The following is a 26,770-nucleotide window of genomic DNA, read 5'->3' as shown; positions in this document are numbered from 1 at the left end:
AGAGAAAAAGTTATGCTAAAAGGGCTATAAAAATTATAACATAAATAAAATAATATATCAGATAATTTAATTATATTTTTAAAATATCTAAAAATAAGTTAAATCAGACAAGTCGATGGGAAACCATCAAAATTCAAACCGATATATGAGATGAATCGACCGCACTTGTACATCTCGATCTGGTACGGGCACGAACAGCTACGTACGGTGCGGTATGAGAAAAAAATTAATTAATTTGAAATGAAGAAAGTAATTTGAAATGATATTTTTTTTGAATTAAAATTAAAATTTTATTTTTTTTTAAATTTTAAATTTTTATTTTTATTTTTTTTATTTCTTTCTCATTTTTCTTTTTTAATGATATTTTTTATTTTTTAAGATTTTTTGGGATATTTTTTTAAAAAAATTAATTTTAAATAAAAAAAATAATATGAAATTATATTTTTTTATTTGAATTAAAATTAAATTTTTATTTTTTAAAATTTAAAATTATAATTATAATTTTTTTCTTTTTTCTTCTTTGTTTGGAATATATTTTAAAAAAATTAATTTGAAATGAAAAAGTAATTTGAAATGATGTTTTTTATTTTAATTAAAATTAAAAATTTTATTTTTTTTTAAATTTAAAATTATAATTTTTATTTTTTATTTTTTTAAAATTTTTTACTTTTTTATGATACTTTTTATTTTTTTTATTTTTTATTTTTTTGACATATTTTTTTAAAAAATTAATTTGAAATGAGAAAAGTAATTTGAAATGATATTTTTTATTTGAATTAAAAAAAATTTATTTTTTTAAATTTAAAATTATAATTTTTATTTTTTTCATTTCTTTGAGATATTTTTAAAAAATTATATTTTAAAAAATTATAATTTTTTCTTTGAGATATTTTTTAAAAAAATTAATTTTAAATAAAAAAATAATTTAAAATGATATTTTTTATTTGAATTAAAATTAAAATTTTTATTTTTTAAAATTCATTCAAAATTATAATTTTTATTTTTTTCTCATTTTTTTCTTCTTTTATGATATTTTTTTAAAAAATTAATTTAAAAAGAAGATTGTAATTTGAAATGATGATTTTTATTTAAATTAAATTAAAATTTTTATTTTTTAAAATTTAAAATTATAATTTTTATTTTTTTATTTTTTTATGATATTTTTATTTTTTTATACTAATTTTTTTAGATATTTTTTTAAAAAGATAATTTAAAATGAAGATACTAATTTGAAATGATAATTTTATTTTAATCAAAATTATAATTCTTTTATAAATTTAAAATTATTTTTTTATTTTTTTTATTTTTTTGAGTAAAAAATTAAAATTATCAAATAAAATGATATTTTTTAAAACGACATTTGAAATGACATTTTCAAAAATACCATTTGAAATAATATTTTAAAAAATATCATTTGATTTGATGATTTAATTTTTTTTCTCATCTACGTGAATAATGAGAAAAAAAGATGGATGATATGGCCATCATAAAACCCATTCAAAATGACGTTTTATCCTATTTGCATCAATCTGATAAATAAATTAAAAATTAAATTATTTTAATAAATAATTTTTTTTAAATTAATTAAGTAAAGCACTCAAAGTACTACCAGCCCATTCCTGATATACATCCGATCAACCTTTTTGAGGTATATTAAAAAAAAAAAAATCCTTCTCAATTGATGCAACTCAAAAATAAATAAATAATAGAGCTTCAATTGCATTTCACACTTAAAACTCATTGCCTCACTCCCACCATAGCAGAACATGAAAATTAGCATCTGCACAAATGCCCAAGCAGAGACGACTAATGAAAAAGCAACAGATCAATGGAATGGTTCTACGAGCAGCTATAAATCTTCATGGGTATTAAACGTCCCATATACATTGACTGTACAGATTCCTATCAAAATTTTCACTTTACAAACTAGACCTGGTTAGAATGGAAGCCTAAAAGCCATCCCAATCAAGTCTGTCAAAGGAAAGAAGGTCATGCAATCAACTTGCTCCAACTCGCTCAGCAATGGCTGCCAACCATATTTATGCGGCAGCTTCACTTGATTCTATTACAACACAATCATGAGCAGATGCACCAGAGAGAAATAGGTTTGCAGCATTCATCAAACATTTTTACATAATTTCCTCTATAAGTTTTAATCGAGCCCATATAACTGGGAACGTAAGCGGCTAATTTGTCTGACCACAAGGGACACATGCAGCAACTGTTGCTCAACTGAATGATTCACATTCTCCAACAGCAATGGTGGCACGCTCACCGTTTTCCTCCAACAAGGTGGGACCCCACTGAGAAGACATCAGCGGAAGGGAGAGTTCATGGGCCTAGAATCTTTGCATTATTAAGTTCATGGGCCTCACTCATCCCTGTACATTAAACCTGCCCCATATCCTACCCTGGGAACTATCCCGGGATGGATTAAGTGGGCATCGTTTAAAGCATTGCTGGCAGACATCTTCACCTTTCAGGGGAACTACCAGAGGATGTTGCTGGTTTGATTCTGCCATTCTCCATCTCAGCACTCTCAAATACTTCAAGAAGCAGATCCCGTATTCGCTTTCTCAAGCCGGAAGCATCTTCAGGTTGAAACCACTTGCTACCAAACTATTAAAACAATGGGTCAATAAATCAAATAATTGAAGAACATTAAGTTCCAATGGTGTATGAATAGTCAGTTGCCTAACCATGGCTAGATCTTTTTTTCTGAGTCTTTCAGGAGCCTCTTCAATAAATCGCTCCATGAAGTAGAGTACAAATAGGCCACAATCATACTCATTTTTCTGCTGAGGAACCTGGTGGGAGAAGGGAGGTAATATCACGTGTAAGTATTTTATCACCACAGAATAAATTTCATAACTATTTTACAGAGAAGCATGATGAAATGTGACTGCATCCGCACTTCAAATCACTTACTGAAGAAGGAAAAAACTTTGAAAAATTTGAATGAGTTTATCTAACTTTCGACCGAACAAGCAGTTACACAGAAATATAAGGTGCATGAGATTATGGATAATTGTGCCAACCAACCAAACCATGTCCTGCTAAACAAACCATTAATTCCAGCTTTCTAACATAATTGATGATATTATAGCCTTTTTTGTCTATGACCAGGTAGCACTACTATAGTCAGTCACAGGCTTCAAGGAAAAAACATATACAGTTCATATACGGTAAAAAAAACATATACAGTTCATATACGGTAACAGCAGGTCAAAAGAGTCGCCAAGCATAAAATAAAAGCCAACCCCAAATACATTGTCCGTGGCTCTTTTGTTAGTGCAGTAGCATGTACTTCTCATATGGACAATAAAAGCTTTTCTGACATATGTGGCAGCTTATATTGGTACCTAGAACTCTAGATATCCAACAGAGTTGTAACATTGCATTAGTACCACGCTTATGTCAATGCAACACCTGCATGTCAAGCCCTGATGAAATAGGCGGGAACAGAGAGCTGATTGTAGGGCAAATAACTGTTAAATGAAAGCAAATCAATAATGGACAACAAAGGCTTGAAGGTAATCATCTATATTTACATACCGACAAACAACCATGCAGATATTTAAGCTAGCGAAAGTTAGTAATCATGGCCCCAAGCAATGACACAAGGTCAAGCCCAAAATACCAGATGATTAATCTCAACTAGCCATTGCACTCTAGCATTTAAAATACCGGACCTCAAATTACAATGTCAAATTTAACTTGCAGGTACTGATACAAAACCTCCTTTAAACTTCTTTCAGATTCTCTCTGTAAAGAAAGGCCTGTTGGCTTATTTCTTCTACCCTCTTATCTAAATGAATATGTAATGCTCTTATCACATCTCATCAATATAAGGAGATCAGGTGGTTTGAGGACGCCACTTCCCAGGATAGACCCCAAAATACAGTAGGTTCGTAACTTTGAGAAATACCATCCATCTTATAAGAACCTTGTAAAATAATTCAGCCTAGCATTTGGAAGCAACCACTAAAGCTGTTTTCCCACCTAGATGATCTATAATTTCCCTCAAAAATAAACTTATTCACAGTATGACCCTTTATGATCTTCTCAAAGGAGATTATACAACTGCCAGCACAAAAACAAGTCTTGCAAAAGAAACTTGATCATTCATTACTAAAATAATTTTATATTTAGAACTGGAGTCTTTAAGAGATTAATAAGTTACTCCTATAAACTAGATGGCAATGACAAACATGATGTTCTATAATTTACAAGTAGTTGCTTTCCGATAGAATGCTGATTAGAAAATCATACAGCATTAAGAAATAGTCGGTAGAAAACAGCTCAGACCATTTCATAGAGACTACTGATAAATACATGAATGGATTAGCATAGAGACTTACATTAATTTTTTTCTTCTCAATCCTTCGGGGAAGATATTTCCATATCCTTTTTGAAATTGGAACATCTGGAGGAGAAGCATTTTGATTTATGTAGTTCCATTCCTCTTTTAAATATCTACAATGAACAATTACAACTCAGGTTTGTGTAGAAGTTTTGAAAAGTTCATTTTACTATTAACAAGGAAATAATTATATAATATACTAAAAATATAGAAACAACAACAAATCATGTAATTTACAGCATAAACTAATCTAGCTTGGGAATATATTTTCCTAAATAGCATGTTCTCTGCACGTGGGATAGTACAACAATGACAAACATGTCAAGCATGGCACTGCCCCAATGGATATATTTTCAATCAACTCCGATAAATTTTTCCACTAAAAAAAAAACTTACTAAATTTTGATTCTTTTCTATGACAATAATATGCAAGGATGGCCTTGTTTCTAAGACATCAAGAAAATGCTACATGATCTTCAGATATTACCAGCAGAAGGTGCACATCATGCTTGATGCTCCCGCCATAAAACGATACTAATATTTTAGCTGAACCAATATTATATGGATAACCTCAAAGTCTCAAGCCAACCATATTGTTTGACCTCATCAACAGGGGTGATAATTTGAATCAAGAACTTCAAGCAAATTGATTCATTAACTTTTATATAATGCCTAACTTTTCCCTTTTTCCAAAAAAAAAAAAAAAAACTCATATAACTAATTTTATGTATTAACCTTGTGGTCTCAATTAGACAGGTTGCATCAAAAAGGTCAACTTGTCTAGGGAACACAGCTTCCTAACACTAACAAGAGGATCACCTGACTTTATTACTTACACGCATATGCATGCTTGTCTTCGTCAATTGTTAGGGTTCCAACGAGGGTGGTAAAATTTGGTTTAGATCATCAATCTTTTAGTCCATTACGCAATTTAGTTAAAAGTTTAACATCTAACTCAAGTATGTTGGGGCAATGGATGAAATTGATTCAATTCATATCAAGCACGTAAGTTAAGATTGCTTGGACAATGACTATCAGAAGGATGACATGATTGAATGTTGATACACTGAATCTCACAACTGCTACCTCGATAGAAGGTCAGATTAGCATTCCATCAAGCTTCTGAAGCAACATGTCATGAAAAGCACTTGGTGAGTCAAATATTTTTTAGTAATTGAGTTAAATGTTCGGAGGAATTGATCATCTCTTTTTTTTTTTTCTTTGAGAATTTCTCTTTCTTAATACATACTTTGAGTTTGAGATATTGAAACATGGGAAGTGCATCGATCAAGCAGGAAATAATCAATTCATAAGTGGAACATGAGGGTTCCACAGTTGGAGCTTCGAACAAAGAACTGATAGATGAATGTCACTAATATCAAGTTTGCAGGAAATCAGAAGAATTGAAACAAAAAATGCTTGTTAAATTTAACAAAATATATAGTATATGTAATACCATTATACATTCATACATATGCATAAATTTATGTATAAAAGAAAGTGCACATATATTAAAATAGAAGTTCACAATGATAATAACTGCAAACTTCTAAGGCAAATTACCTTCCAACAACACTAAAAACTGAATTACTACTGTGAATCCCCAATGAGTCCAAATGAAGTATGATGGGACCAGATTCATCTTCTTTTGCTGGTATAGAAATAATCACCAAGCTCCAGTGACAACTGATTACACAAAGCCAAAAAGTTTACCAAAGAAGTCAGCCAACATAACAACAACAATACTTCTGTCAAAGAGGAAAGCAGATACTTTCTAATCAATTATCAGGCCATGTTAATAGAATTTATCAATATAAAACAATGTTCCTACAAGGGCAACATCACAATAATACTAAAATAACAAAGTAGACAAGTAGAAATGTGAAAATTCCACATGATCAAGCTTATTGTGCCATTATTTGGAGCAATGAAAGGGAAGCCAAATGAAAAGCTGGACATGTTTTTCGAATGTCAGAGAAACCAAGGTGGCTTTATGCCAGGAAAGTCAGTTAGAGAACTTTTAATTAGATTCCTGATGGAGTACTTCAAATCAAAGGGGAAGGCTAACCAGAGTAATCAAAAGCTTATTCAATAAACAATGAGGATGGAAGGGATATAGAATGGGTTTAGTAACAATGTCGAAGACATGCACATGAGACCAATTTGCCGAGGAATACTTGTGGAGAGATTACTAGTTCTAACTGGCAATAAGACATCAGGGTCAACTTTGATTACTTATGTTACACTAGCTCTTTATGCAACTTGCTACTTGTAAATGACAACATGCTAGCGATGAGATGGATAAGGGGCGGCACTCAAATGAAGTTACAGATAATACTAAGCGAATCATAGTTGGGTGATCAAAATGCAGTGAGAACTGGGGATGCTGAAGGGAAATAATGTTAATAGTGAAGAAGGTTAAACTGATAGGGCAAGGACTGGTCAAGAAATCTGGGTCAAAATAAATTCATATTGCAGGAACCCTGAAATAATGCAGGGAGTTTGATATATGACATAATCAATGGTTAAGATGGCTTTAATATCAAAATTTCCTAGGCATAAACAGTGTAAAGAAGGAGCATGACCATTTCAGGAAAATGACAATGCTTTTCTTCAGCATCATTCTTCATATGTGCGATTACAAAACACAGACACAGGATGGCATAAATTACAAGATGATGGTTTCGGGAAAAAAATCATCAATTAGAAGTTTATATAATTTCATCAATTAGAAATTCTACTAAGCCTAAATCTCATGCTTAAGGTGTCACTGCTTTAGCCTGAGTAGTGAATTTTCATTGAAGAAGAAAGGAACCAAGAAACTTAAGATCTGCGACATGCACAATAAGCCCAGGCAGCAACAGCATGTTCATTGCATTGCACGCATGAGATGAGATGAACAAGCATCCTATTTTGCAAAGTGGCATCTAGCATTTAGGAAGCTTTTCAAGAAAATCTTCGTAACTTGTATGAATATAGAGTTATTTGCCGAAGGAGACTTGGAAACATTTGAACATACTTATCACTGCTGGCATTGTGATGAGAAGACAGTTTGGAAAATACGCTAGGAGGCATGCAATCCCCACCACAACCTATCTAAGTCTGACCATACTCCCTCATATAGCAAGGAGTGGGTTATATTCTTATATTCTAATGGCATCTAATGGTTAACCAGATCATCTGGCACACAAGAAGTTATCATGAACTCAAGAAAATATCATTCAAATCATGATTTTCGGAACCGTTCCGAACTGACCGGTCTGGAGCATCCCGAACCGTACCAACAGAGAACCAAAACGGTTCTGACAGAGAAAACGGCACACGCCGGTGCCATGAAGAAAGAGAGGGAAATAGAGGCAGAGAGAGAGAGGACACTGTTGGAAGCTGACGGTGGCCCTTTGCGGCCGTCGGAGGGTGGCGGAAGCCGTCGTGGCTTGATTCGCCCAATGGGGCTGCCGCAACGAGCGAGAAAGAGAGAGAGGGAGACCACCAGAGATGAGAGGACGGGACGGCAGAGAGGCCACCGGAGGTCTCTGGGTGGCCTGTAGGACCATCGGGCGGCGGAAGCGATGCGAGCGGCATCGCGCCTGCGGAACAGAGGCTATCGCACCTATTCACGCATCGGCCTTTTTTTAAAAACGGAGATGAACAGTGAAGCCGGCAAACCATTTGCTGGCTTCACTGTTTAAGAGGTTTTTTTAAAAAAATTAAAATCAGTTAAGAGATTTTTTTTAAAAAATTAAAATCAGTGAAGTCGGCAATCGGATTGCCGACTTTATTTTTTTAAATTTTTTTTAAAAAAAGCAAAAACAATGAAGCCAGCAAATGGTTTTCCAGCTTAAGTTTCAATTTTTTTAAAAAAACCCGTAAAACAGGGGCGTCGCCCCTGTTTCATGCCCGAGGCGCCGCACGCATGGACTGCACCATCCGGCGGCCACAGCAGCCAGCCAGAGGCCGTCCAACGGCCCCTCTGACTCCTTCCCCTCCCTCTTCTTTCTTCCTCCCTCTTTCTCTATTTCTCTCTCTATCTTTTCTTCTCTCGGTTCGCTTCCTTTGCCTTAGTCGGTTTGCATCGGTCCGATACGGTACGAAACCGTACTGTATTGTGCCACCGGCTGGTCGGAACAACCACCGATACCGGCACAGCAAACTTTGATTCAAATTATACTATCTTTTAGTAAAATCAATATCTATTTGTAGCAATGGCATTCAATTTCTGAAATTTCTTATTAAGAAATTTCATAAGTAATTGAGATGGATCAAGCAAACCCATGAATAGGAAGGAACAGCAAAACACCTACAACATCTAGCCAACTCCATCTTTTAACCTAATTAGCCATATCGCAATCATTAGTTATGTATTAGGCCACCGACATGGAAAATAGTTCAAGCTTAAAGTAATTAGGAGAAACACCCTTCGAACTCTTCAGGAAGCCTCATGAGAATTTTCCTAATTCATTTATTCATCTATTCTCATATACCTTGCCAAATTATTAAATTAAGGGGGGAAAAAGCAAGCACATTATAAAGTATGAACTTTTAGAACAGCAGAATAAAATGTTTCGCTTTTCAGATTTATAAATAAAAAGGAAACTTACTCTCCATGTATCGGCAAAAAAATATATGCTTTTTGAAATATATTTACACCTTTCCACCACCTCCTTAATTTCAAGAAACATGCATTCATATCACCCTACAAATTACAAAACCACAGAATTAGAAATACATAAGGATTAAACTTGCTTTGATTATTGTAATACTATTGAAATGGAAAAAGAAGGCTAGGAGTGATAAGTCACATAAATTAAGACAAGGACAGCTATAGGAAACTAAAGGGAAAAAAAATCAAGGCACCAAATTCTAAGTGGTGCAGGTTTATAGCTTCTGGAGAATTTCAAAATCAGAAAAGCAATTATGATTCTTTAAGCTGTAGAATCTAGTTATAGGATTATTACCAAAAATGTGAAAAAGAGAAATCAAAGATTGTTCTAATCTTCTTAATGCAAGATACCTCCTAACATAGCTATAGAGCATGAATATGATAACACACGAGCTGGATGATTTCTCTGAAAATTAATAAACAACAAATGATCCTTTTATTGTCAAATAATTTTCTATAAAAGGCTACTTACATAAATTCAGTCTTATCATCTGTGTTTGACATGAAGGATGGATTGGAGGAAGGATGGATCGAAAAGGAATAATAGATGAGGGAAAGGAAGGATGGGCCTTCCATCCATCCTCACGTATGTTTGGTGAAATATGAAAGAATGGATGGAAATGATTCCTTCCTCTATTTGATATAGGAGGAATGAAAAGAAAGATGGATGATATTTGTATTATTATCAATATGTAACATTTATTTATACTAAAGAAATAGGGCAATATATAACCTTCTAATTTTTATAATTTATAATTACATAAAAAATTATATAAAATGTGATTTAATCTAATCAAATTCAATAAATGATTTTATAAATTAATTATATATGAATTAATTTATCTGTATATTGATTATATAAATAAATAATTTATAATTTTATTTAAATAGTTAATTAATTTTTTTATAAATAGTTAACTAAAAAATAGTGAATATAAATAGAAAAATAAAAGATAATTCTAATTATTTACTCATAAATATGGAATCATGTACTAAATTAAAATAATTAGTAATAAAATTTAATAGTATATAGTTAATAGTATAGATAAAATAAAATACATTTATAATGAATGAAAAAGTGAAGAAGTGTTAGAGATTTGTAAAAAAAAAATTAATGAGAAATAATTTTGTCGATGTAGAAACCCATTCCTCATATGCTCCAACCATCCATCCTCGCATCCTCCCATTTTGTGGGGATGCAAATTAGTGAGCTAGGATAGATAGACAATCCCTCCTTTTTTATATATTCTTCCTAAGATTTTTTGAACCAAATGGTGGATGGGGCCATCCATTCTCCAACTTCTTCCATCCTCCCTCTCATAACCCCAACCAAACATAGGGTTAATGCACCATCAAGTTGAGCATTTGATGTCGCTTTAGGCGAATTACTTAGTTAATAGCAAACTCCTAATGAACAAAGAAAACCACCAAAGCTGAATTTTGGACCCTTCTTTCCAAAGGCTATGAAATGAAACACGGATAGTCTGAGATTCAAAGAAAATACAATGGACTTAGAAATGAATTTAAAAAGAAAAAGGCATGTTCTGACAGTTGGAGTCAAGAGGTACCACAAGAACTGGTAGTGTATAGACAGCAAAAATAAACTTCCAAAGTATTTTAAAACATGAGTGCTAAGACATCTCTTTGATTAACTTGAAAAAAGAGAGGTACCACAAGAACTGGTAGTGTATAATTTGAAACTGACAACCCCCAGAAGTCTAATTTCTTGTTTTTGAGAAAAACTCTAATTTCACAGTCCAACTTGAGCACAAGGTTCATATTACATGATTATAAAAAGGTTCAGAACCTGAAGATCATTGGATGTAAAATAATAACTAAACTCCTGGATGGGATCATGATAATATTAACACAATATGTCTAGCATTGAGTCCTCAATTTGCATGCCACTTAAATTACAGGAAAACATCTGTGAGCCTTTTTCATTAGGATGTTTACGTGCAAAGGCAGATTTCAACTGTCTAATCTCAAGGTTTTACATGATTGGTAAAGAACCCATGCACCTTCAGGATTTTATTCAGACATTCATTCATGCAATCACATAAATACCAAAGTAATTACAACTGATACTTCCTATTACTGCATTTATTCTGCTAAAATGGAACAGACGCATTATCACCTCAATGCATCGATTTTATATATACCTTGCATGAGAGAGCTTCCTCAAGTTTCTTATAAAAGTATGTGTTGAAAAAATAGTATTCCCCTCTCGGTCTACCCATTGGCGATACTGACCTTTGGAGGTACCTATAGAACAAGGCCTTCGTTAAATAAACAGAAATATGCATGTGCATGCACACATGCTTGTCTGCATTTAAGATATAGTGACAGTTCCATTAATAAACATATCAAATGCAAATGCAAAATAATGGAAAACTTACTAAAATAGACACCAAGTAATGACTAGCATATATGGTAAGACTGGAAATGAAAGATAAGCCTACTCCCATGAGCATGTTCTAATAATACTAGATCAGTGAAACAGTAAAAGATAACCATCTTGGAATTCAACAGTAATAGTAATTAGTCTAACTATAGAGCTGTACCCATAAAGTTTCACATCGACACCATTGATCAATAAAATGGTGCAGGCACATCACATGCAAGGATCCATCCCAAATTATACTGAAATATGTGAACTTTATCCCATCTACAATACATAGATAAAATCCAATAAGGAAACTGAAAAAGTTTAAGATCTTGGTTCATTCTGTAATTAAACATGAAGGTCTTTAGCACTTTCTTTGTATCACAGTTAACATAATGTTGCTAGTGTAACAAAGAAACATAACAATGAAGAGCACAAACAGAAGGCAGAGGAAGCAAGGAGGGAGGCTAAAACCAGCTGAGGGCATAGAATGACCAAAAAAATTGGGATATGCACAAGGTTTCATTAATTGGCATCAATGATTTTATCTTGAACTCAAGCCTCAGCCATTCACTCTATGTTAAATTAAGAATATTGCCAGATTTTTCTTAGATTTTTTCCTTTTCAATTATTTAGACCTAAGAGGCTCTTAGTTTAGACAATTTTTTTGTTTCTGTCAAAGAATAGAAAAAAACTTCATAATGGTTCCAAAATTAAAGACTGGCAATAGCCTTAAATCTGGGTTTTATTTTCCGAGTCTAAGGAATACAGGTAGCCTATCCCAATCATGCGTGTTTTGCTAAAAATGAAAGAGGTGAGCATGGAAATGATTATATCCATTCCACCATCTCCAACAATACTTGACAAATCTTCTCTTGTTTTAAAATAAAATTTGGTCACATAACATTAACATCCTAAATTTTTTCCAACAATGCAGTTCCAGATTTCCACAATAAATGTTTTTTTTATTGCTACTCACTTTAGAAGGGGTATAAAGTGAGAAAAGATTGTTTGACATAAAAAAAACGTTGATAGAAAGTTGCATAAAATCACACTACAACGATATGTAGTATAAAGCCTTCCAAAACTGTTTTGATTTAAGACATCTTTTTGTGTATGATGGCCATTATTTTAGCTTTAAGGCTGAAACTTAGTTTTGAATCCATAAAACAGGAAAAAAATAAGAAAGAAATAAGCAAGTTCCACCTCATCATATTTCTAGCATAATTGTACAAGTTGGTTTAATTTCAACCATAACTTTTAAAAGTGCAAACTAAACGATACTTACTGAATGTAAAAGTTCATAATGGGTGATGATAAATATGATTCAGGTTCAAGACATTTTAAGTCCGCATAAGAAATCTCAATAGATTCAGGATCATCCCTGTCCACAGAATAAAGACAATAGATCTAAAAATATTAGAATCTGGAGCTGCTATTGAGACCATTAATCAATAAGGACTCCAATTTCGGAGAAGATGTACCTCAAAGGATAATAGATCTTTGCCTCCTTCCTAGGACAAGGACTACATTCATTAATGAAACAGCCAGATCTCAAAAAAGATAACCAACATTTTATATATATATATATATATATATATAGATAGAGAGAGAGAGAGAGAGAGAGAGAGAGAGAGAATCAAGCTACAATATGCAGACAGGATGCTGCTCTGGATAATTTATTTACCATTTATCAGGGTCATCTATTTGTATCGGCTGTACAGGTTGTACTTCTTCATCCAAGAGAACCACCTCCTGAACCTTACATACACATAACACAAGTTGAACCATTAATGACCAACAATAACGGTAAATCAACCCACAGATACAAGAGAACCTATTTATTTTTTGTCCCTTAGTTACACAAACAATAAAACCTGGATCAGCTACAGCTAGAAGCCTAGAGCAATATCCATTATACGTTAATAACTGGTTCGGTGAAAATTAGGAAATAAAATGAGAATAGAAATGGGAAAAAAGTTGACATGTATCAGCTATACTTCATTTATTGCCCAAAGTGGTGTCTCAGTCTTTTAGTGTTTATTCTTCATATGTTCTTTTCCTTCCAAAAGAGATGGAGCAACACCATTAACAGAATCTTAAGTCTGCACTCTGTAGAGATCCATCCATAAAAACTGATACAACACTTAGAATTGATAATAGGGGTCCATTCATAAACATAAAAGCATCAAGGGACAGATGCAAAAATCTTCTCAAGCTGATGGCAAAGTTGTAAGTTGTGGAAAAACATATAATTTGACAAAAGCTGGATTTTTCATCCCCATGACCACTTCCACCATAGAGGCACTTGCGTTGTACATGTAAGAAAATTCTCCTTGCCATTGACAAATGCATGACCACTATTGATTGCTACAATCTTCAAATATTCTGAATCTTAGTAGACTCTGTTGAGTGAAACTATCTGGAAAACATATTGCATTTACCAATCCACAAATAAGAAATATCAGAAATAAATAAATTATCCCTGGTATTTGACTTTGGCCATTGGGGTTGGAGGCAAATGCTTTATAAAAGTAGTGATACGCAAGTTACATGGCAATAAAACACAGTAACAACCATGCAAACAAAAAGTTCAGCAGTGCTTTATGCATTTGCAAGGGCAGAACCAGAATTTTTCAATTTCGGAGCCCAGAGTTTAACAATATATTTTACTAATTTTTTTCATGTATAACTAGATAACAATATATCTTATTGTAAAAATTATAGTTTTCATTTATAACTAAATAATGTAAAACGTATAGAAATTGTTCTCCATTTTGGTATAGAGAAATACTTCCCATGGAATTTACCATAGTTGCTGATAAAACTAATTATGCTGAATAAAGAACATAATAATAGATGGAACAAGCATCAAAGGAACATCGGTGGCCTAGTTATTGAACAGAATTTTGTTGAAAAGGAAAATTAACACATTCTTTTCAAGTTTTTTAAACATATAAATTGATACATCTTTTTTTCTTGTTTTAAGAACTTACAGGCAGTAAAAATTAAAATCACAACTTTGACATCAAAAGGACGTCATAGATGCATATGTATTCAGCACACATGCACAAGTGTGTGCACATGCCCCAAAAAAAATACAAAAAATATCAAAGCAAAGCATTTTATATGTACAAAATAATAATTAAAAAAATGAAGATGGTAGAACAAAATGCTTTTGTAATTCTAATATTATATTAATATAAACAATTGAATTAAATATATCCTGGTACCTTTGAATCTTTGCAAAAGAAGGAAAGAAAGCATCATGAAGCACAAGAACTTGGCACTTACTTTTCCCCCGATAGGAACTTGAGATTTTTTTGGGGGGTAGTAAGGCTTTGAGAGGTTTTAGTAGGCCATTAGCCTCTCTATTTCTTAACAAAATTCAGATGCACCCAAGTAGAAACATAGACAGCTATGGTCTCTCCTGTAACTAAATCTTTACTGTTATCATTTATGGAACTTGATCAATTCATTCCACTTCAATTTAATAAACTCTTCTGTTTTCTTTCCTCAAAGTATGGGTCAAATTATATAGCAGGGTGGATTTAGCAAAGATAGAGCAAAGACAAGATAAAGACATGAAAAGTGGGCCACGTGAAAGGGAGTCTGAAGTTGATACAGGACAGGAGGTGGTTTGGATCATGACAGAAGTGGGAAGTTTGAATAGCATAATAATTTGAGAGGGTAGAAAATTCTCCCTTTCTTTATTTGAAATAAATATGATTATTATCCACAATTTTAGAAAGTAAGAAAAGGAGCAAATTTTTAGCATGGGGTTCTATTTTTGTTGTTGTTGTTTTGGGGTTGGGGGGGAATTCTATTTCTAGTTCTGACCTGTGATATTGTGATACGCTATGTGTAGGTCCAACCCCTCATGTACATGTTCAACATTATTACTGTGAGCCCATACTGGAGTGCAGAGGAGAACAAAGACTAGACAGCATGTGGGATTGGTTGAGAGTAAGGGTATAGGAAAAGTAATATCGTGTGTGTGTGTGTGCGCGCGCGCGCGCGCGCATGCATGCATATATGGAGACATATATATATGCATCCACATGTATGCATGCATATGGGAACTAATATAACAATACAAATATTCTCTGCTTCAGAGATATCTTCAAAAAAGAAAGGAGCAAAAAAAAATACCAACTAATTCACAAGCTTAAAAAATCAAATAGCGTTGTTCGGATTGTCATATCTGGATAGGGCTCCCAACATTGCCATGTATATCAATATGGCACGTCCAATAAAGTTGTCAATGGATAATTAATAAACACAAGTGCCTAGACAGCATTGCACATATGTCAACCAAATGATAGGTCAATGCCTCAAAACCAACCATCAGAATTAAACATGTGATAGTGGTAAGACAACATTTTGTACCAGTGACATAAATGTACACCTACATACAGCTAACAGTGATATAATCAAATTGATATAGAATCCAAGGTTTGCAAGAGACAGCAAATCTGTAAATACAGCTATAGCATGAAGCAAGACTCAAATAGAGTTCAGATATGTTCAATCAAGTAAGAATGGATTTAGGCCACTGGTGAAAACCTTTTTTTTTACAAGATATAGAGATCAATAGATTCCAAAGCAATGCAAAATTATTTCATCCCACAACAGCCATAGCAGAATACTATCTATAGATCACATTAATGAATATTATAAATGCAAAGTATCGTAATAAACATTATAATAAAACAAGTTTGAAACACAATAACTACATGATCAACAAGAATAAATAAAATATAATTGAGCACATCTTAAAAATCATCCCTACCTTTTTTGACTTCGATTCCAATGAATCTCCAGGATCAGAAGCTCTCCTCCTACAAAGGGGTATTAGACAACATGTTAGAGAAATATCTCTAAATGCATACACAATACAAGACAACCTCATTTTGTCAACTTGGTTGATGCAACATATGATCTTAAGAATTAACAAAACAAATAAATATCAACTATGCCTGACCATAATTGATATATAACATCAAGGCTCAAAATGCCGAGGACCAATACTGTATCAACAAGGGTGGGTACTGCATGTGCCATATCGAGGACCATGTCAAAAAACTGTATGAATGGTACTGCATATACTTGCACATACACCCTTGGCATGGTCTTTTTTGGACTCCATAATCTAGTTTTGCATTTTTTTTTAAATCATAATTGCTTGTCTAAATACTATACTTTTGCAAGAAATAAGGTGGGAGTACCAAGTTAAGAACCCTGATCAAGGTTTTTTTTGCATGTGAAGTCATTAACATGCATAAAAATCATATATAATCACATAAATTACAATCTGAAGTACATCAAAAAATATATGTATGTTAAAATTAGCAATTAAAACGCAAATAAACAAGAAAGAATATATTTATAATAACATTTAACGATAGTAGCAGCTGCACTTCAAAGTCACTCAAATGATTACTACTGTCATCAATTATCACAAACTTGGCACTAGATTATTTATAAATATCTTTAGCCATTTTTAATTTTTCAAATTTTTTTATAGCATGGACTGAAGTGTTCATTGCTTGCACTTCCTTAAACTATTTGCCTTATTTCTCCTCATTCATAAATTCATCTTTTTTGTCTATTTAACCATATTTTTTAACAGAGATACATTTTTAATTAATGTACATAATTAACAAGATATTTTTTATGAAAAATGCATTATCTATCTCAAAATGGTATTAAGTTATCTAACACTACACCTATATCTTTCAACATATTAATTTTTAAACATTTTACATGTAGTTATTTAAAATAATTATAACATTTGAAATTAGTTATGGAAATTATTTCTAATTAAGAGATTTTGTAAATTGGTCCCATATACACAATATATAGAAAAATCAACTTGAAGAAGGTGTTCTTGTTGGATTAATTTAAAAATTATAAATGTTTTGGCCTCTGATATTGGTGGAACTACACGTCATTGCACCATTGTCAATCAAATTTTGGTAGCGCATGCACGTCAACAATGCAACCGTGCTCTCTTTTTCCAAAAATTATTAATTTGTTTTAAAAATTAATCTTTATGAAAATTAATTTTAAAAAGTTTAATAGCCTAGAAAAGTTATTCCAATGGGATTGCAAATATGTCCCTTCTCAACAACATATTCGAAAATCAACTTGACATCGATTGCCCTGATAATTTTTTTAATTTATATGAATTTTGCTTTGTATTTTGGAGATCAAGTCAAAAAGTCCAAAATCTATCACTTTTGATCTTAGATTCAAACTCTAAAATACGAATACGATGATAAAATATGGTTTAATCTCGACTTGACAAAGTTTTCCGTTAATTTTGCTGATTTGTCATGTATTAGTGGTTGAATTACCAATGAAATTTTTAAAAAAAGGTGTAGGGAAGAACATTACCTGGTTAAAATGATTTCTAGCTCAAAAAAAGATCGTATGAAAACCCCTATAGTGGCTTGTCTCCTCTTCCTTCCTCCTGTTTCCACCTACAAGTGGTAGAAAATAGGAGAGAATCACCCTTTTTAGCCCACCACCCAATGGTACCCAAACATACCACTCGGTTAGGGAGCAATCCAAGGCTGGTTCAGGGTGAACTGACCTCAATCTGGCATCAATCTGCTTGATCTGCCCTCGATTTGGGGGTGGTTCAGGTAGTTTCAAACCTTTATATATAGGGTTTTTCACATATATGTCCCTGGAATAATCTTGATTTGTGGATCAATATCTCCATACTTCACACTAACATGTCTCAAATTGGTCTTTATCTTTCCCAATATAAGCTCGTATTACCTTGGATGAGCATCACAATTAGACATGGAACATTGTTACAGTTCCTGGCTAGACATTTTATTCCAATGGTGGAATGGTACACAACCTACCTTCTACAAGAGATAAAATAATAAGCAGAGAGGCTTATCAAACTCAAACAGAACAGTATACTCTTAAAGAAGATCCTGCACAAGATGTGAACACTTATAACTGCTAGAGCTGTCACTGTGATCCAACAGCCATATTAACTCAATATAGTATATCCCACTAAATAAAAAATAAAACTAATACAGTAGTAAACAAAACCATCATCAACACATTTTATACATCTATCTAATGCTAGCCTTGTACTTATAATCAAGGGTTTTCTTAAAACCTCTATAACCTATCAAATATTTTTCTACATTTCCCCTCTTCTCTGAACATTCTGCACAAACTTCGGCCCTTCATGGTGAGGTCATTGCCTGTTGTGCACCCACTTGTACATCTTAATCAGTTAGCCGTTACTAAATCCACCCAAAAGTTCCTCTAACAGTTATTTCTAAGTGTTTCTTTATTTTAAACAAACCATCACACAAACAGGAAAACATATTAGTTAACAAATGTCTTTATGAAAACAGCACATAATGGTCAACCCGAAATCTAAACCTTTTTAAAAAGGTTCTATGCCATATAAACAACGATAAGGATACCAGAGAAAGGAAGAGTCATGAAAAACAAAATGTCATAAAATCATAATATGACAACGAGAACCTTGTTACATCCTGCTTCATTCCTGGAAACATAAGAACAAAAACCTCTTTCTATAGAGGCATTCAGAAAGCCCAGACCTTAAATACCAAAAAGATAACCCATCATGATCTAACAACCACCGATAAAATTAACCATGAATTAATAGACCCTTTCCCCTTTTAAAGTATGACATCTATTGTATGAGTTCCTTATTAAATCTGAAGCTACTCTCTAGTGGACAATTTCCACTTTCATAGGAACAGAAATCTCAAATTTTCATATAACTATATGAAATTCAAGTAATCAGTAAGAATGTTAGAATAACACATGTAAAAGTTTCCATTTATGCGACATCAATACAATAAAAAACACAGAAATATGAAATCAGTAAATCCAATTTGCTGAGCATTACCAATAAGTGAAAAAAAGTGATAAATCATATTCACATACACATCTTATTTTAACACTATAAATAAGAAAACACAGCTAAGAAGGATAAGTTACATTTGAAAAGCCAACAATCAGTTCACCCACATATTTGAAATTACAGTTATGTAGAAAAGGCTAGAGATCTAAATATACTTGATTATTGTATCAGGAATCAAATAGGATAAGTTTGTATGGACAATGAAAGAAAGCATTTGAGAAATCAAACAACAGCTAGAAACCTAAGACTCACTTTCTACCAGAAAGGTTGGAAAGATTCCCCCGTGAATGAGAAGTGCAAGACTTGGGATCACCATTTGAAGATCTTTGTTCATCTTTGCTGGCAAAGGTGCTAGCACACAGGAAAGGTGAATCTCTGGAAGACATTGTAGCTGGTTGTGATGATATCTTAATTGACTGTCTTCTCTCATGCACTGGGCATTCAACTTCGCTTGAGCATCTGCACTTGTTTAGACTAATATCTCTCAAGTTCTTGTTAGGTGCAGCATCTGCCTGAAGAAAAGAAAGAGAAAACGCCTTCACCAGCAGAACTAGAAATATTAATTCTTTAAGCAAAGATAACCTTTTTACCTTGCTTTGTAACTTTTGGCGAAATTGGGATGCAAATGAGGGCTGTGAATGTGATTCAGATACTGTAAGGTTTTCATTGGAATCTTTAACTTTACCTGAGAGTAATAGACACCGGCAATTTCGATTACAAAGCAAGATGCATGATTATTATCAAAGGTATTGCATGAAAGTTAAAAAATAGCATTTTCCCTTTCAGCAAACATAATGGAACTTAAAGAAGAAACTTATTTGCCAATAGTTAAGGCAGTAATCTCTCTTTTCCATCTATGTACTTTTCTTATGTGTGTAACACAATCCTGCTATGGAAATAAACTTGGCTGAAAGCTTACTTTCCCTACTTGGTTAACTTATTTAATAGCATTGGCACAGTGGTATGGTTTCTCCACTGTGACCGGGAGGTCACAGGTTCAAAACATGAAAAGAAACTCTCCACATGTAGAGATCTGTGTAAATCTGACCCTTCCTAAACCTCAGAATGGTGGGAGACTCATATATTGGAAGACCACCCTGTTTTTATAGTTCACTTAATCAGTAGATGATTTATCTACTTATTTAACATATGCCCATGTCCTCATGTTTGAGCTTTTTAAGGTTGTCATTCAAATTCTTCAGCACATGTAGAAATTTACCACACATGTCCTGCATCTAGGTACACTGTCTTCACCAGACACTTGTAGCGGAGTCCATGTAACATGGATATCAAGATATTTAGTGATGAACTCAGCACAAACTTGACAAAGGAGAGAAGCAAAACTAAATAGCATGTCAACATAACAAGTATAAGAAAATGGCAATTCAGTCAAAAAGCTAACAACATGACAAATTGAAGAGACTGATGAAATTGATCAATGCAGCAAAAAAAAGTTCTTACAGGAAGGACATCCAATAAAGTACCTTAACAAATACATGACAAGTTTTTCATTTGCATGACTTCTTTAAGTCTATATGACACGGCAAATAGAGTTTCCTAATATCAGCTCTCATCCTTGTATTGCATTTTAATGGTTGTGAAGGCAGCGATTTTTTTTTTTTTAAAAAAAAAGAAGCATCAAACATGCAGCAGGAAACACCCCCATCTATTAGGGTTTGTTCTCCCCCCTCCTTTCTTTCCTTCTCATTTCATCCATTCTTTTAGTTAAACCAGGAGGTAAAATCAACTTCAAAATGAGTTAGCTTCTGTTTCAAAAGATGACAATAAAGGCTTGCCAAAAAATAATATTTCCTCATTTATTATCCAATAGTGTCCCCTCTATTAATACAAGTTCCCTTGAATGCTTTTCATAAATTAATCCAGATCAGTTAATGCAAGAGATTGTTTCTGGACTTTGCTATAAATAGGGCTGCAAACAAATTTAGCTATTCATGAACAGCTCAGGCTCAGCTTGAAAATAGGCTTATCTCATTCATTGAGGAAATGAGCAAGGTTCAATCAACTTTTGAAACTAACCTAGAAAAAAGCTGACCTTGAAAACTTCAGCCCTGTAAAAATACATAGAAGCTCACTTTGGCTTGGATCAGATGGATAACAATCTCTTTCAAAACCAGTTCAATGTACAAATGAGTCCTTGCTTGAAAATATATTGTCAAACTCGACTTGAGCTAGCTATGCCCTTCACGTAATGAGCCAAGACAAGCAAATTAGTACTTCACTTGACTCAGCTCATTTGCACCCCTAGTTATAGTAAGTAAAGCACTTCATAATGCAAGAGGTAATCTGGTGTCTTTTGTTTGTCAACATCTTGAGTTCCTTATGATGTACAACAATGTTTGTCATATATCTCCTACAACATCGCCATCTTCTCCAAGAGCTTCCTTATAAGAGATGATTAAGGGTGGAGCAAAGGCAATTCTCCAATTTTATCGTAGAACTTAATGCTGGTTTGCAATTGCCCAACTCTACAATATACAAAGACAAAATTACTGCTACCATCCACATATAAGTTGAATTTTAGACCCCTACTAGGGCTGCAATTGGGTCGAGTGGGTCTAGCTCTAGCTTAAGTCAGATTTAACATGAGTTAGCTTCACATATAAGATCTAAATCCACATCTCACCCATCCAGTCCAAGTTTCAGGTTGGTTTAGTGTTGTCTCTCTGTTTGTATCAGGTCCAGGGCATTCTCAATTAAGAGATCTGGGTCGTGTCCCTGTTTATTGAGTCTAGTTGGTCCATTCAGATCTACCATATCTTTGTCCATCAGCATGATCTATATCCAAAATTAAATGGAGTGTAAGACTTAGATTGGTTTAACATCCATGGGTCTGAACTTTAGTATGGGCCATGTCCAATTCAAGTATGGACCAGATTTGGGTCTTTCCAGACCATCTGCACGTCCAACCATGTCTGAATGAAAAGATAAACATAACACAACTACCATTTGTGCTCCACCACATATCTGATTAAACTTCTAGCCACCAGCATAAAAAGATGGGAGAGAGAATATCTCCCTAAACCATACTAAAATCAGAACATCTATGCGAGTACTTCAATAAAGATTGAGAAAAAGGTTATCCCAATGTAGTTTTAACTTTTAAGTTTCCCAATTTTGGGCAGAAACATTGTCAGAAGACATACGAGGGGCATCTCCATGTTGAACATCACACTAGCCTTTGCCTAGTCCATTTTGCAAGTAAAACCCTAAAAAAAAGCTACTTCTATTTCTAAGCCGAATACACTAACAGTCCAGTATAAAAATGATTCAACACTGCCTGCCATTTGAGAGCAATTTTGGCTGTAAAAGATCCAGTTCCTGAGCACCTTTCTTAATCTGGTTACAAAATTATCAAGAAAATATTGAACACCCTATTTGGTAAACTTATTGACTTAAAATCGAAATATACTCCAGTTATTCGATGCAGATGAAATTTGGACATTTGTTGGATTCAATTACTTAACAAATCAAATGTAGGGACAGAAATGATAACAAGGGATATCAATCTAGCATATGACTGTCTCAAGCATTGCCACTTTAATTTATTAGTCTTTAAATTCTCCTCCAATTCAGACACCTTTTCCTCCTTACATATTAAGTCCAACCATTTCAAATATCATTCTCCACAAATTAGAATTAACCAAATTTTTGATGCTATTACCGAATTCCAGGCTGTTGAAACTCAAGGGAGTATGCATTGTATTTTCTATCAGAAGTTGTCTTGCAAGGAAAACTCACAATAGCCAGTTTTGCTCTGTCCTAACCAACTTTAAAAAACAAAAAAACATTAACAGAATATTGTGCAATAATGCATTCTATAAAAACAATATTCTTTTAATATCAGGGATATACTAATAACTTTGTGCAATTAATAAGATTCATGATGCTAATGCCATTAGTTTCTGGGATTCCATCATTTGTAAATTAAGATCCAATTTGAATTTGACGAGTATTCCAAATACTCCAATACCGAGAAGAAATGCCAACATAAAACATCCAGAAATCAACACAAAGGTAAATAGGAGACATGCTATTCCAATAAACATGATAAACAAATAGAAATGTCATTTTTCCATTAATAGTCATTAATGATTTTTCAAGTTATGTGGAAATCTCAAAGCCCACCAGATGATTCTGTGGTTATTGACTGCACAGCCCTGTCACATTCTCCACCATTCTGAAAGAATGAAGAAAAAGAAGAAAAAAAAAAAATCCAGCATTATTTTTCAGAAACTAGAAAGTAAAACAAGGTAAAGCATTTAAAATGAGATTTGATGATCTATAATCTATATAGCAACTTTGCTCCTAAAGAGAATTATCTGGCAAGCTTTTATTTTGTCTTACTTTCTCAGCCTCTCAAGTAGCAATCTTGCATGCATCACCAACCCTTGTTATACCAGCTAAAGAGATTTATTTGCAAGAATACCTCAATCAGGTTTTCTTCCCCCCATCTTCTTTCTCATTTTAGTCTATTCTTCTACAATGTTCATGTCAATTTCTTTAAGGATTTTGTCTTACTCTCTCAGCCTTTCAAGTAGGATCTACATGCGTCACCAAGTCCTCACCTTCTTATGCTAACTAAAGAGCTTTATTTGGAAGAATCCCTCACTCAGGTTTCCTTCTCCCTATGTTTCACTTTTAACATTCTCAATTTATTACATTCTTCCCCTTTTTGTGCCAATTTCTTTGAGGATTCATTTCTCACTGCCGCCCCACCTCCCCTCCCTCCCGCGCGCCCCCCCAGCCCCCCACAACCAATTCAAGCCAACTCTATTCCATCTTATTGGATTTTCCAATTCAAAGCACTTCTTTTCAAGAATCTCCACTCCACGATCCTCGCTCCCTTAGTAGCTTGTCTCTTGTCCCTCCTAAAATTCACAAGATCATCACCTGTCCCCCAGGGACACCAGGGTTTCCACTCTCCCTCCATCTAATCATCATCCACCTCATTCTTGATCCCTATCTCCATCCCTCTCCCATCTTCCCTCCAAGCCGATCCAAACCCAAAACCTCAAACCGTAATCTCTCGCAACCAACGCGAAAGTTCAGATGTTTGACCGCCTACCTTGAGGTGCAGGGGGAGCTTCCGGCGGTCGAGCTCGTCACGGAGCTGCCGGAGGTGGGCGCGGAGTTTCACGCCCTTGTCCGGCAGCCGGCCCCCCATCCCCAAGGAGAGAAGATCCACCACCCGCTGGGCCTTTTCCTGGAGCTGATGATCGGAGAGCTCCGCCACAAGCAACGCCTCCGACTCCCCTCCACCGCAGCCGCCGTCTCCCGCAGCCAAGTCCACCGCCGCCGCCGCCGCCTCCACCTCCAGCATCGGCGCGTCGTCTTTTCCCGGCAGCGGCTCCCTCCGGTCGAGAGGGAGACGCTCCTCCGCCATCTCCGCCAAAAAACAGAGCGAATAGAGGAGAGATTAAAATAAAGAAGGGATTTTGGGTTTAGCAGGTTCTTGGCACTCACTGAGAGATACAGAAAAAGTGGAAAGGGGATGGACGTCCCCCGGGGAAACGCTTTCTAATTGTTGTTGATGCTACCCAGCTCGAGGGCATGACATGTGTTGGCTTGGGGCTGTGCCAATTTGCATGGGTGCAGTATGGGAGCGTATATTAACAAAAAAAAAAAAAAGGAAAAAAAGTATGGGAGAGCATTCTTGATGGTGCCATGTACAAGGATCTGCAAAAACTTGCGGACGACTGCACTCAAATAGTTTTTTTTTTTTTAATACATACGAACATCATATTATTTTAATATAAATATAATTCAAAAAATCAAAAAATAAGATATTCTGTAAAACCCACGGGCAAACATCGCCCTGACGCCAGGTAATAGTTTTAAAAATTTATAAAGAGATGCTTATATATTCTTATAATATTGCACTAAAAATCCTATAAAAATTGGATTTGACCTATCCTTCAAACTATCTGTACATATTGTATTTAATATATAAAATATGAGGTTCAATCTAGCTCATTCGAGTGGAAAAAAGATCCGATAAATTTTTTTTTTCTTATGAGATTCAAATCGGCCAATTTTGAAATTTTTTTTTATAAATAATATGAAATAATTTGTTTAGCCTACATTTGTATAAATCCTATGGCATTGCATAGAATTATCAAAAATAAACCCTAAATATAAGTCATAAATAAGTCTTATGCTTCTATCAAAATTATTAATTAATTTATTAGTTGGCGCGGACAGTTAGTTTGTAAGATGGTTGAATTTTTGGATGCACACATTTTGTATGGTATAGAGTAGGGTTGATTGGGATTCAACCCCACTTGATTGTCACTGCATGCTTGATTCATACTAACTAAATATTATTTTATTTTTTGATCATTTTAAATTTAATCTCTAATTTTTAAGACAGTTAAATATATTTGTATAAATATAGATATTTTCATATATTGAAACAAGCATGACTATTTTATATTATATAACATTATATTATAATCAATAATATCTTTTGTATTTTATAAATGGTGGTGGAAAGAGAGAATGTACGGAGGATGTTGTAGAAGATTCTTTGCACGCTTCTTCCAGACACATTTGAATTTATAATTTTTTTTTTCATTTTTAAGTATGCAAATGAAAATAAAAAAAAATTATTTTTATTCATATTCCAAACATAATAAAGAGCATATACCTACTAGCAAATAAGAAATATATGAGAGGCAGATAGATGCTAAAAGAGCTTCCACCAGAAAGTGCTTTTTTAAGCTGAATGTTGATCATGAGAATGATAGCTATGTCTAATCATAATCTAGATTCTGAAGTAATTCTAGAATTTTATAGTTTCATGCGAAATTCTTTGCAAAATGTAATATTGTACATAATATCCACTATAAGAAAAAAAGTTTTTATGGTATGTTTTGCTAATAGCCTGTATAAGCTATTAAAAACAAGCAATTTTTTACGAACTTCTTGAATTTGTCAAAACTATCTTAAAATATAATTTTAGAAACAAGATACAAGGGCCATTGGAAATAACAATTTTACTAAAATTTAATAAAACACATTCCAACTTGTATTCAAACCCTTATGCCATTGGCAATAGCAATTTTACTAGAATTTAATAAAACACATTTCAAGTTATATTCAAACCCTCATGTGTGTTCCGAGTTATATTCAAACCCTCATGCTTTTGTATTATCATCAAGATAATATTGATAATTTTGTACTTTATCATGAGATATGTTATATCATTAAATAATTTGAGCAAGGAGGCTTCCCTTATAATTACCATGCTTTATTATAAACATTTTTAATATATTATGCCATTAAATAAAAACTCTTTGGTTTGTTCTCTCATCTCCATCTCTCACACTTGATCTCCAAGCTCATTGTTGTCCTTTTGATTTCCACCATCATCCACCCTTTCCTTGCTGTCGAGCTCATTGAAGAAACCTCAAG

The 26,770-nt window shown here is 33.6% G+C and overlaps 1 protein-coding gene across 1 annotated transcript; it reads right to left on the bottom strand.

The window, feature by feature from the left end:
• Positions 1–1,810: 1,810 nt before the first annotated feature.
• On the bottom strand, positions 1,811–24,943 carry LOC105058715 (ubiquitin-like-specific protease 1C). Its single transcript, XM_073249300.1, is given in 15 exon segments — positions 1,811–2,501; positions 2,503–2,619; positions 2,700–2,807; positions 4,362–4,476; positions 5,927–6,049; positions 8,962–9,056; positions 11,186–11,288; positions 12,698–12,793; positions 12,894–12,935; positions 13,097–13,170; positions 16,202–16,250; positions 19,589–19,848; positions 19,927–20,021; positions 23,483–23,534; positions 24,423–24,943. Coding segments are annotated over 15 exon segments (1,773 nt in total). The 5' UTR covers positions 24,741–24,943; the 3' UTR covers positions 1,811–2,375.
• Positions 24,944–26,770: the final 1,827 nt, after the last annotated feature.

The sequence above is a fragment of the Elaeis guineensis genome, chromosome 15 (genome assembly GCF_000442705.2).
Source record: "Elaeis guineensis isolate ETL-2024a chromosome 15, EG11, whole genome shotgun sequence".
Lineage (NCBI taxonomy): Eukaryota > Viridiplantae > Streptophyta > Magnoliopsida > Arecales > Arecaceae > Elaeis > Elaeis guineensis.
The sequence above is the reverse complement of the archived record's forward strand: the minus strand, read 5'-3'. Positions and strand labels throughout refer to the sequence as shown.